At 37.2% G+C, this 13,754-nt stretch overlaps 1 protein-coding gene across 8 annotated transcripts in view; it reads right to left on the minus strand.

Moving 5' to 3' along the window:
* VPS13A (vacuolar protein sorting 13 homolog A) overlaps nucleotides 1–13,754 on the minus strand; it is a 251,081-nt gene that overhangs the window by 125,174 nt on the left and 112,153 nt on the right. For all 8 annotated transcript variants that reach the window (XR_008291251.1, XR_008291252.1, XR_003414530.2 and 5 more), the window contains 5 exons: nucleotides 13,428–13,581; nucleotides 12,591–12,707; nucleotides 12,409–12,512; nucleotides 3,190–3,357; nucleotides 522–826 (listed from right to left, as the gene is read on the minus strand). Coding sequence is in view for 5 of the 8 variants with exons in the window: in XM_027040998.2 (XP_026896799.1) it covers nucleotides 522–826; nucleotides 3,190–3,357; nucleotides 12,409–12,512; nucleotides 12,591–12,707; nucleotides 13,428–13,581 (848 nt within the window). In the remaining 3 variants the exon portion in view is untranslated. The remainder of the gene's footprint in view (nucleotides 1–521; nucleotides 827–3,189; nucleotides 3,358–12,408; nucleotides 12,513–12,590; nucleotides 12,708–13,427; nucleotides 13,582–13,754) is intronic.

A 13,754-nucleotide genomic window follows, 5' to 3' on the forward strand; every position in this document is an offset into this window, starting at 1 on the left:
CCTTCTAAAATCTAAGTGTGATCCCATTTTTGTGCATCAGCTCATTACTTTCATTAAAGAACAGCTACCTTGACAATGAAGTAGAAACTGTTTATTCATCCTTTGTAAAGATTGCGCATCGTAATACGTCTTGTTCCCAGAAGAGTGGGTGCTTAAATTTCTCCTTCCATCCAACATGAAATAATATAAACCGAATTTATCACACTGCCTGAAACAACTCATCCCCTTCACCAAAAAAAACTCACACAAAAAACATTTAAAAATGATTTTCAAGACACAGAACATCAGACAACAGTCATTCCTGAGAGATAAACTGTTTAGTCCTCCTGGTTACCTAAGGAGCATTTTTCAAATACTATGTAGGTTTTCAAAAAACTTGCACAAGAGAAATTCTCAAAATTAGTATAGTTATAACAAAATAAAATCTCCCTGTAGATAGAAGACTCCGGATACCAAAACCTCTCATGTAAAAAGTCTGAAAAAGACTGCATTCTCCACAAATGTACCTAAGAAAAGCTTACCTGTAGAGTCGCATTTCACTCAGCCTTATTGTTATCAAATCAATAATGGGTGGGGGGTTGCTCTGGCTCTCTGTTATTATATGGAATGTATTTGTCATTGTAATTAGTCCAAAATCAGCAACAAAAACATTTTCAGAAACTGGAGACTGTGGGATGACCACCACTGGGGCTTTGATGTTAACATCCAATGACATTCTAGAACTCCTCTGTGCCAATTCTTTTACACCAGTAGCCGCCATTCCTGCTGCCTGAACAGTAGCCTCAGCCAAAGCTTGTTTAGCCGCTTGAAAATTATCTATAAAAGCCTAAAAGGTAACAGAATTATATTATTAAGGTTACCATTAATGAATGTTAATGTTAAATGCATACTGATATTGATGATCTTACTTCTGTGAGAAAAATTTTTTCCCGGTACAACCAAGCATTCTTTTATCCAAGTCTGGTTATCTGTACTAAATCTCAATATTCTCCACTGAAAACTGAGAAACAGTAAGATACAGATACAGAAACAATAAAACAACAAAATTTTGTCCCGGGAAAAAAGTTAACATGTAGATATTGCAAGGTTTCAGTGATAATACCTACTACCCTTATTAACATACTTTCCCTAATGGCTAAGCAATCACACTGTATTCTCCTATACAACCTCAAAGGACAGACAGCTTATTTAAGTTTGTAAACTACAAAGTAACTTGAAAAGTAATAAAATGTCAAGAACTCTGTAGTTTTTGAATTCTGACCTCTAGAAAAAATATTTCAGTGACATAAAATGTATCTAGAATTATACCTAATTTCCAAACAATTTGTTTTCAGTAGTTGTTTCCAAACAATTTATTTTCAGTAATTTTTTTTTAAACAGAAGGGTTTTTTTTAGCTTATTTATTTTGAGAGAGGCAGAGCCAGGGTGCACAGGGGAGGAGCAGAGAGCAAGGGAGACAGAGAATCCCAAGCAGGCTCTTCACTGCCAGTGCAGACATTGAAGCAGGGCTCGAACTAAGGAAACCAAGATCATATAACCTGATGCTGAAACCAAGAGTGGGACACTCAACCAAGGCACCCAGGCACCCGTATTTTCAGTAATTTAAGACTAAAAGGCCATCACAACAGGGCTCAGGGACATAATGAGGCTGAGTTATAAAGATAAATTAGAGGGACTCCTGGGTGGCCCAGTCAGTTAAGTACCCAACTCTTGATTTCGGCTTAGGTCATGATCTCATGGTTCTTGAGAGACCAAGCCCTGCGCTGGGTTCTGTGCTGACCGTGCGGAGCCTGCTCAGGATTCTCTCTTTCTCTCCCTCTCTGTCCCTCCCTTGCTTGTGTCCTTTCTAACTAAATAAACTAACAAACTTAAAAAATAAATCAGAAAAAAAAAATTAGAACAGGAATGCTTGTTCGTATTTACTATTTGAGTATGAAAACACACTACAAGCTACAGGAAAAATTGCACTGTAATCTCAAAAAGATCACAGGGGTGCCTGGGTGGCTTAATCACTTGAGTGTCTGACTCTGGCTCAGGTCATGATCTCATGGTTAGTGGGTTTGAGCCCCATGTCAGGCTATGTGCTGACAGTGCAAGAGGCTGCTTGGGATTCTGTGTCTCCCTCTTTATCTCTGCCCCTCCCCAACTTGAATTCTCTCTCTCTCTCTCAAAAATAGATATTTAATCAAAAAAAGGTGCGCTTGGGTGGCTCAGTGCATCGCACTCTTGATTTTGGCTCAGATCATGATCTCACGATGTGTGTGTTCGAGCTCATAGGGCTCTGGGTTGACCGAATGGGATTCTCTGTCTCCTCTCTCTCTGCCTCTCCCCCACTCATGCTCACTCTTATTCTCAAAAATAAGTAAACTTTAAAAAAATTTTAAAAAGATCACAAAAATAGCAACATTTATTTAGAATCAGGTAATTACCTAGTTTATACACCAAGATTTAAAGACAACATTTTTTAAAAAGTGAATACTGAAGTCCTAAAGACAGGTATGATACAGGAAAAAAATAACCATGAAAAACAGAAAAAGAAATCAAACATCATATGGTGGTATCATATAGAGATTCATTCTAAAGCCTTTACACCCCAGATAGAACACGCAATAGAAAACATAATTTCCATAATGATTACTTACATGAGACCAAAACAAACTTCAGTCATAGAGTTTTTTTTATTAATTTATTTATTTTGAAAGAGAGAGAGGCAGAGAGAGTATGGGAGAAAAAGAATCCCAAGCAGGTTCCACCCTGTCAGCACAGAGCCCAACAAGGGGCTCAAACCCACCAACTGTGAGATCCTGACCTGAGCCAAAATCAATAGTTGGATGCTTAACTGACTAAGCCACTTAGGCATCCTTATATTTAGTATTTTTATTTAGAGTTGGAAGACTTAAACCAATTATGTACGAAGAATTCAATTAACACATATAACAAATCCATGTATGGTATATGTACGTATATTTAATACATTAATATGTATGCTTGAATTAACTGCACTATTCTCATATGAAAATGATATTATATAAATAAAACACTATGTATTTCAGCATTGATAAAAGATACCCAGAAAATTCTGAAAAATCAGGGGAAAAAAATCAAGTGAGGAATTACTGCTCTTCACCTAACACAGCAAATAACTTCCAAATAGTAAGAAAAAATAAAAAAATCGATTAGTATACTTACCAATATAGAACATAGAAATTTTGTGACAAAAACTACTTCAATGCAACCAACAGTTAAAGTAACTTGAACATCAACCACGTTCATATCTGTGTATGCAGAACCAGCAGTTGCATCCACAAAAGAGACCATTTTGAAGCTGAAAACTTCTTTTCCAGTGATGTAAACGGCCTTAATGAGAGAAAATCCAACTATCAAAATCCACTTTTGAAATGTGTTTTCAGTACAAAAGTAAAGCACAAAATAATAAAATATACACACATATTTTGAAAATCTTTCAAGTATTCAAACCAAGTACAAATAAAACAGTAATTCTAACACCTCTATTGGAACCTACACTGCAAGATTTTTCAATGTGGTGGTGGCAGCTCCCTTTGTGGGCCATGAAACCAACATAGTAGGTCTTCCCAACATTTTTTTTAGTGGGGAAAACAGAAGAAAAATGATCAGATCATACGAACATTCTCATTTAGTGTGTATACTTGGGTACTGAGAGTTGCCCAATGAACATACTCTTTGGTCACTGTAAAACGTATGAAAGACGCTGTACCTCTGCAATTTAATGAAAACTACTTCTAAGTATGTCAACAGGTTTCCCAGATCCTTCAAAAAGTCTCCTCCTATATTTCTCTTCCTAATTTGTTTGTGACAGGTCATCTCAACTGCTGAACAAGACTTACATACAGCAGTTTATTTACTTAAAATTTTTTTTAATGTTTATTTATTTTTGATAGAGAGACAGAGCACAAGTGAGAGAGGGGCAGGGAGAGAGGGACACACAGAATCCGAAGCAGGCTCTAGGCTCTGAGCCGTCAGCAAAGAGCCTGATGCGGGGCTCGAACTTGTCAACTGCGAGATCATGACCTGAGCCAAAGTCCGATGCTTAACCAACTAAGCTACCCAGGCGCCCCTACATACAGCAGTATGCTCTGCAATACTAGCGAAATCTCAAGCTCTGCAATACTAGCGAAAAATGGTGGAGAAAACAGCGCATGTGAATTGTCAAAAAAAATTTTGTAAGCTGGACGTATCACCAACTAAACTTAGTTTATAGCTTTCCTGACCCTTCTAAATGCTGGAAGGTACAAAGCTGAAGAGCCATCAACAAGCAGATGAATTCCAACATGGTACAAAGGAAACTTCAGGAACCAAAGATATTAAGGACCTCTAAAGGCTGAAGCGCAAGATGAGGCTGAACAAAGTCTACAGGAATTCTGCTTCTGCCCTGAATGTACAATGCTGGGCAGAGGTCCACTCCAAACCTTGGCAACAACAATAGCAGCAGCAGCAGCAGCAAAAACAACAACAAAGAACTAGATGACCTATAAAAATCACAACAGTGCTTAAAACCACTAGAAATCTGAGGCTACAAGCCAACGAAGCAGCCCAAAATGTAAGGATAAAACAGTCCAGAAACAAAATCCCCCATCCTCAGCACAAGATATCGCTGAAAGAATCTGAAGCAGTGGGTAAAATGAAGGCAATCATATTAAACAAGAACACTCAAAGCCAATTCAACTCTCCGTTAAATTGACTCAACCTCCATGCTAATTGCCTGGCAGAAAAAAAAACCCATTATCAGACATAAATACTATTAATTTCAGGAGAACGAGGTTTGCTCATAACACAAATATTGGAAATTTCACCCAGTGAATTTTAAGTTCCTATGATTAATACGGTAAATGCTTCTAGTAGAAAAAGTGGAAAATATGCAAGAACAGATGAATATCACCAAAGAAACAGATGAAGAAATGAGAATCTAAGAAAATATTAAAGATTAAAAAAAAAAAACAGTAACAGAGATGAAGAATACCTTCAATGGGTTAATAAATAGATTCAAAAGAGCTAAGAATAAAAATCAGTGAACAGTTAAGCTATAAAATAGCTTAACAGGGGCACCTGGGCAGCTCAGTCACTTAAAATATCCCACTCTTAATTTGGGCTCAGGTCATGATCTCACAGTTCATGAAATCAAGACCTGTGTAAGGCTCTGCACAAAGCCTGCTTGGGTTTCTCTCTCTACCCCTCTCTGTCCCTTCCCCACACTCTCAAAATAAATAAAGAAACATTAAAAAAAAAAATAGCTTAACAGAAATTATCCAAACTAAAACAGGGGAAAAGAAGGGGAAAAAGTTGAACAGATGATTCAAAGGTTGTGAGACAATATCTAACAAGAATCTAGAAAGAATTTTTGGAATCCAAGAGGAGGAAGTACAAGGAGCAGATGAATAAGGGAGAGGAGGGGGAGGACAGAGAGAGAGAGAGACAAAGGAACTATTTGAAAAGGTAATGAAAAATAATGTAGACATATCCAAGAAGCTCAGAAAACCCCAAAATCAAAACACACTTACATATTCCTAGAAGCACCATACACAACTCCTGAAAGAAGTCAGATAAAAATGAGAAATATGTATAAAGGAGCAAAGATACATTGATGACTTCTCATCAACACCATGTCTAAGAAAGAATGCTGGAGCTACATCTTTAAGAGTTTGAAATGGGGTGGGGGGGGCGGGAACCCTGTCATCACAGAATTCTATACCCAGCAAAAACTTCAAATGGGAAATGAAAATGAAATGAAAGTGGGTTCTTTTCCAGTTCTCATTCCTCCTTGTGCCCCAAAGCTGAGAGAATTCATTACCAGCAAACTTGCACTATAAGAAATGAGTAGAAACAAAATAACAAGAAACTTGATGCTACATGAAGAAATTAATTCCAGAAATGGCTAGAATGAAGATAAAAAGAGCTTAAAAAAAAAACTGCTCTAAAGAAAATTGACTAAACCAAAATCAGTACGTATTTATTATAGATTTTCAGCATACACAATATCAAAACATATTACAGTAATACCATGAAAGACAATAAATAATTAGGGGTTGATAGTAGTATTGTAAGGTATACTATACATGAAGCAAAAACATTATTGGAAAGTAGACTATGATTGAAATTATGAATCGTAAACCCAAGGGAAACTGTAAAATCAATGACAAACAATCCAAAATCAGGTTAAATGTGAGGAGACAATACAATAAACAGAATAAAACAACTAGAAAACAGAAAACAATTAGAGAGAGAGCAAATTTTAAAGTTTATTATCTGAGAGAGCAGAGGGGAGAGGGGAAGAGAGGGAGAGAAGTCCAAACAGGATCAACGCTGTTAGCTCAATCCCATGACTGTGAGATGATGACCTGAGCTGAAATCAAAAGTCAGACGTTCAACTGACTGAGCCACCTAGGCACCCCAAGCGATAACCAATTTTAAACCAACTATATCATAATTGGATTTTTTTAATGGCCTAAACACAATTTAGAAGTCAGAGATTGTCAGACTGGATAAAAAAGCAAGATTGAAATATATGATGCCTCTAAAACACTCACTTTAAGTATAAAGACATAGACTAAAAGCTAAGACATAGAAAAAGATCTACCATGCAAACACTAATCATAGAAATCTGGAATGGCTATATTACTACCAAAGCAAACTTCAAATTAAGGGTAATTACCAGGTTAAAGAGAGATATTACATAACACAAAGGTTCAATTCACCAAGGAAGTATAAAAGCTCTATGTAGAAGATCTCTGAAACAATGAAGCAAAAACTGAGGTAACCGAAAGGAGAAACAGACCAAGCCACAGTTGAAACTTCAACAACAGAAAATCAGTAGCCTGTAGAATTCTATCAACCAACCTAGTGCTCTGACATTTGTGGAACATTCAACCCAGCAACACCCAAACATACACATTAATCTCAAGTATACTTGGAACATTCACCAAAATTGATGTTTTATGGTCCATAAAACAAACACCAACATGCTTAAAAGAACTAAAAAAGTTTTGGCTTAAGAGGGATATTTAAACTGGAAATCAGTAACAATAAGAGATCTGAAAGGAATCTCAAATATTTGGAGGTAAGAGGTGGGGAGTTAGGATGGAGAAATAGGGGGACGGGGATTTCCCTCATCCCTTAAACACAGCTGTATGGAGGTCAGATCACTTGCAACACCCAGGAAATCTGGGCAGAAAGATTTCCACAGGTGGAGGGGGACAGCCTGGTGGATTCCGGGTGCGTGTATGTGAACTGGGACAGAGGAAACAGAGGAGGCATACAGGGGAGGGAACCCCTTCTGTGGAGAGATAAAAGGGAAAGCCAGAGAGGCTGTGGAATTGTGGTACTGACAAGGTAAAAAACCTCTCTGTGCAACTGTGGTATCGACAAGGTAAAAAAAATCTCTCCAGACCACGGACTGAGGAACAAGAACTACAGAGAGTGCCAGTTTCTATTTTGCAACAGCTTTAGGAGCTGAAGATCAGAGTTTTCAAAAGTGCTTGACTTTCTGCAGACTGAAGCTGTGACGTGCATGTGCCCAGGGTCGGGGGGGGGGGGGGGGGGAGGTGGGGAGGCGAAGGGAGCCAGGCCTGGGGCCCTGTATCGATCTCAGGGGCGCACCGGGAGAGACAGTCTGCTTCCTCCAATACTGTGGGAAAAGAGTTTACTGCCTCCCCAAGGACAAAAGACCCTGTAGGCGCCAGCCAGAGGCCTTCTATCAGCAGGGCGGAGTGGGGCTACACCAGAATAGGGTTCGTAGGGTGCAGGGCCCTCTAAGACATTGGGTTTTGAATCCCAGCTGAGCGCCTCTGGCACTGGAGACTGTGGAGCAGGGCAAGCCCACCTCTGGCGCCACTACGTGAGGGCTGCCTGAGCGGTGTGGCCTGAGACCCCTGTCTGGGGAGGAGAGATTGGGGTGTCGCCATTTTTCCCCCATCACCAACAAGATAGGGCTTCAGGGAGCAGCACAGGGGCCCCCAGTGGAGGTGGGACCCGCCTACACCAAACCCTCCCCCTCCGTGCCTGGCAACTGCGTATCTACCTAAGCAGAACGGACACTAACCAAACCAGAGGGCCTCTCTTCCAGACCAGCACAGCCATGGGTCTCAGGCACCAACAGACAACTGTTTTGTGGTTTTGTCTGTTTGTTTTTCTTTTCCTTTTTTCTTTTCTTTTCTCTTCTCTTTTCCTTTTGGAATCAGGTTCATAGTGTGAGTTGGTTTTTGGTCAATTCTTATTTTTTATATATATATAATTTTTTGTTTGTTTAATCAGGCATTTTTACTCTTTTCTCTTTATACCTTTTCTAGATCTCCTTCTTTATTTTCCTTTCTCTCTCCTTGAGTTAAGCCTTATAGTTTTTTTGATTCTCTGCTTAAGTCTTTTTTTTTCCACCCCTTTCATTTTTCTCTTTATATGGGATCAGACTCCCCCTTCCTTTCCTTTTTTCCAGGGTTACTCCAGCAAACAATTCAAAGCACACCTGGTGGAAGGTCCCAACACTCCACAGATACAAGCAAGGCGGAGCTCTGCAGTGGACTGACCAGTGGGATAGAGCAGCCAAAACGCAATCACAGAGTGCACGCTCCACACTCCAAAAGCACTTCTGAAGGGCCAGGCCCTGGACAGCGTACAATACCTTTTTAATATAGTACTACTTGCAGGTGCAGGACACATAACAAGCTATTAAAACACATAAAAGACAGAAACCTAGCCAAAATGATGACATGGAAGAATTTTCCTCAAAAGGAGATCCAGGAAGAAACATCAGCCAGAGAATTGCTCCAAACAGATATAAACAATATATCCGAACAAGAATTTAGAATAACAGTCGTTAAGACTAATAGCTGGGCTTGAAAAAAGCACCGAAGACAGCAGAGGCTCTACTGCTGCAGAGATCCAAGACCTAAGAAGTAGTCATGATGAACGAAGAAATGCTATAAATGAGATGCAAAATAAACTAGGTACAGTGACAGCAATTATGGAAGGAGAGAACAGAATAGGTGAAACAGAAGATAAAATTATGGAAAATGATGAAGCTCAACAAAAAGGGAAGGAAATCAAAACGTCTGGAGGTTAAACAACATATTTCTAAATAAACCATGGGTAAAGGAGAAAGTTGCAGGACAAAATAGAAAATATTTTGAATTGAATAAAAATAAACATCAAAATTTCTAAGATACAACTAAAGCAGTGCTTAAAGGAAAATTTATAGCAGTAACTGCCTGCATTAGAAAAATGTCAAATCAGTAACCTAAGTTTCTACCTTAAGAAACTAGGAAAAGAAGAAATTAAATCCAAAGCGAGAAGGAAGAACATTTAAAAAAAAAAAGTGAGAGAAGACATAAAAAAATTTAAATAAACACTCAATTGAACCAAAAGCTGATTCTTTGAAAAGAATGGATAAATCTCTAGTTAGACTGTTGAAGAGAAAATCAGAAAAGACAAAAATTAAAATCTCATATGCTAAGACAGAATCAGACTAAAAAGGTTATATACTGTAGTATTCCGTTTATTCAACATTCTGGAAATGGCAAAACAGTGACTCCTAGGTGCTAGGGTGGGGAGAAGGGATAACTACAAAGGGCAGGAGTAACCTTTAGGAGGTGATAGGATATAATCTATTATCCTTAAGATGTTGGAAGTTACATAGCTGTAGGTGTTCAACAAAAATCAAGGAACTATATGCACTAAAAAGGCTAAATTTTACTGAATATAAAGTAAACCTGACTTCAAAAAGAAAAAAAAAATGGGGGGGGTGGGAACCAGTGAAGAATTCTATAAAAGGATTACTGAGGCCCTTTACGACCTCCCAAATGTGCCCAGCAGCTTGCTGCCACAAACCTTTTATAGTTGCTACTTCCTCTACATGGAACGTTCTTTCCACATTGACAACTGATTCAGATTTCACTCTGATGTTCAGAACAGGATTTCCTGATAATCCTAAAATGTTATTAGAATCTATCATATTATCCTACTTTATTGGTTTTCAAAGTACTTATTCTCCCTAACATAATTTTCTATTATTTACTATTTATTATTTACCCCAGGAAACAGACTTTGCATCTTTTGCTGACCATAATATTCCAAATATTAATAAAAATACAGAATATCTTCCACAAGTCACCTGAGTGACCTTGTGACTATTCCCCCAAAGCCCAAGAGAAGAAAAGAATTTTGTTTAAGACAGAGTTCAGAGAGGATATGGCATAAGACACACCAGGTGCAGAAAAGGGGTAAATAAAACTAAAAAATGGGTATTTTAAGCAAAAATCTGTAAACTGAAGAGGTCCCCAACATTCTTCAACCATTCTGGCTCCCAGAATTTAGACTGTTAGGCTTGTACTTACAGTACTTTTCTCAAAGGAAACTGACGTAAGAGGGAAAAAAGCCTTCACTCTCCATTTTTGAGGCGATAAAATTACTCTATCAGTGCCTCATCCACTCTTATGTCTGTCTGTCTAAATCCAACGATTAGATATACTTATGTACCTACCATTCATAATAAGCAATAATAATAATTAATAATTAAGGGGATAATTCTTATAAACTTCACTTTTGAAACATTCTTCTATAAAGAAGACATAAGAAATTTACAATGAGATCTTATTTCATAAGAAAGTCAGATCAGCTAGAATCCCTTTCAGATTCTACGTTAGTTATGATACACAAAATTAACGGTCATCTATACAATGGTTCTCTGGTAAACAGAGGATGATGCTCCAGGACAGAGTCAAAGAGTCTGAGAACTCCAGGTATCCTTTACCCAACTGCCCAAAAAGCTAAGAAGCTAAATACATTATTATACCCCAAACCCACTCAGGGCACAATAATTAGGAAGCTCTGATCTGAGGCAAATAGTTGTCCCTCTGCTTCCTAAACATGTGCAGAGTTACTGAACCAAGGCAGTTTATTTAAAAATCATGTACAGTACGGGTCGCCTGGGTGGCTCAGATGGTTAAGCGCTGGATTTGAGGTCAGGTCATGATCTCACGGTTCATGGGTTCGAGCCCCGCATTGGGCTGTTAACAGCTCAGAACCTGGAGCCTGTTTCAGATTCTGTGTCTCCCTCTCTTTCTGCCCCTCTCACGCCCCTCTCTTTCTGCGCCTCCCCCACTCACACACACTCACTCTCTCTCTCTTAAAAATAAACATTAAAACATTTTTTTTAAAAATTAGAAGTAAAATAAAAATCCTGTACACTAGAATCAAAGTGAAAGAATAGCAAGGGGAAATGGGGTGGGGCAAGAAGAAAGAAACTTTTCAGTTTGTAGCTTACGTTGAATTTTTAACCTCACGGATGCATTAGTTATAAAATTAAAAAGAAAAAAAGTAAATAACTTGGATTATGTTATCAGTTTCATTACTAATTATTTGTATGACTTTCAGTAGATGCCTTTATTTATGTGAGCTATACTTTCTACACAGGGCAAATAAAACCAATAATCTTAAATGTGTTAGTACTTTGCTTTTTGGTTTTTGTTTTTGTTTTTTTTTTTTAATAAAAGCAAAAGTAATACATTAAACCATGGCTTCTAGAAGATTTCTTGTTCCTTATTACTATGGACCACGCACCTTTGATGCTCTGGCACTCTTGTTATTTCACGCTAGCAAGCCATAATAAGGAAATATAAAGAGTAAGGATTTTCATTTAATATAAAAATCAGGTCATCACTGTATCTCATTGGTATTATTGCCACATTTTCCTTTCACACTCCAGACTCCGACTTCCTGACTCAAGAAGTAACTCAGCCTTTTCTGACCCTACTACTTGATGTTCTCTTCACTCCCTTAAATACACCATCCTACCTATATGCTCCACTGTTCAACAATTACCTGTCCAACTCGACAATGGTATCTGGTCCAAGAACTTTACCATCTCACACCCAGTACTAACACCTATCCCTTCAACCACTAGCCATCGGGTTCAAAGGACTCTGTTAACATTGTGAACAGCTATACTATAGTAAGCACCCATGAAAATAAACTTAAATAATTTCATCTGCTCAGTCTGACTTCATATCCACTGCTGTTGAAATCTGAAATGCATCACAAGATTCACAGTATTTGAAGAGACAAGCAAAAAGAAAAAAAAAAATTGAAAAAGGCATTTACTAACTGCCCTCCCCCAGTCTCCAAATATGTTTCAGAGTATCATATAAACTTCTTTATGAGATACTTAATCCTCATTTTACAAATAAAAAGAATCTGAGATTAGGTCACACAACCACTAGGGAACAGAGCTAAAATACAAACCCAATTAGGCCTAACTCCAAAACCTGTCAACTTAATAAGCCACATTGCTAAAATGCTGACAACTAATTTATACCTATGACCAACCTTAAAGGACACTCGTATTTAATGATGTACTATTATTTAAGAGAAACAAGTCCATACCTTTTTGTATAAAGCTGTTTTATCAGAATCCAAGACAATTATATTCCTTAGCTTTGCATTTATTTCAGTGGCTGAAGTCCTCATTATTATCTCAGAATCAAGCCCTAAGGGAATAAAAGGATGAATGAATGGCTTTTCTTTCATTTCATAGCTCTCATTTTTTTTTTCTGAAATTTTATTACCTTCAATCTTAATTTCAGAAATGTTACGTTTCTGATCTTGAATAAAGATCTGTAAACAAGATAATTCTGCCAAAATCTGCAAGGTAATAATATCTTCGTTCTTGGGTAGTTTTAAAGCTGCAAAAAAAAAAAAAAAAATTGTAAAACATAAGGAAAAACTTTTAGTAGTTACCTCACTACCCTTATAAAGTAATTGAAATATAAGATAAATTAATAATACTAGAGGAAAACCTGATTTTCCATTCAACTGAAATTAAGATATTCCCTACTAAATTAGGAATTCTAAAAAAACAATCAAACCTAATGAAAACAAAGCCAAACAAATCAAACAGACACAACCAAAAACTATTCCTAGATGAGACTAACAATTTAGTTTCATCCTGGATGACACGAAAAAAAATTGTAGTTGCAAAATCATGAATCATGTGAGACACAATGATTAGGAGGTGGTATTTGTCATGGTCAAACCTGCAACTTTTCATTGCTTAAAAAATATATGCTTAAAAAATACAGTCTGATAGGATTAAAATTTTTTTAGTTCTAAATTTCTAATCCAAAATTATGATATTAAATGCATGAATTTTAATTCAAATACTACTACTATATGATATTTGACTAAAAAGAGTGACATGATAAATAAAAACCGTGTTTTCTTCACTGGTAAATACTTTCTTTTGCTGTTATTTTCTAAAATTTACCTGGTACATAATAATCTTTCTAGATGCTAATTTAAGCAACAGAATTCTGGAGCCAGTATTATACATAAGAAAACAAAGAAAAAGCTAAAATTTATTAATCTACATGGTAAAAAACCTTGAAGCTGAATTTCAAACGTACACATTTTTTTAATGACCTCTCCTTTGTCTTCAGTCTCCGCAACAGACACAGAGGCTCGTTTTTCTTCTAGTTGTGGGAGTACGTTATTAAAATAGTTTATTGTATTCAGAAGTGCTTCAGTATGTAAATGAATATCCAAAGAGGAAAAATTCACCTAAAGAACAAAGCTGATTTTAGTAACAGGTCAATAAATATCTGTTTGTTGCTCAGTATAAGGCACTATAATTTGTGGTAATAAGAATAAAATTCATGGGGCACCTGGATGGCTCAGTTGGTTAAGCTTTCAACTTTGACTTGGTTTCTGATCTCGCAGTTCATGAGTTCGAG

This window comes from Acinonyx jubatus, chromosome D4, assembly GCF_027475565.1.
Source record: "Acinonyx jubatus isolate Ajub_Pintada_27869175 chromosome D4, VMU_Ajub_asm_v1.0, whole genome shotgun sequence".
Classification (NCBI taxonomy): domain Eukaryota; kingdom Metazoa; phylum Chordata; class Mammalia; order Carnivora; family Felidae; genus Acinonyx; species Acinonyx jubatus.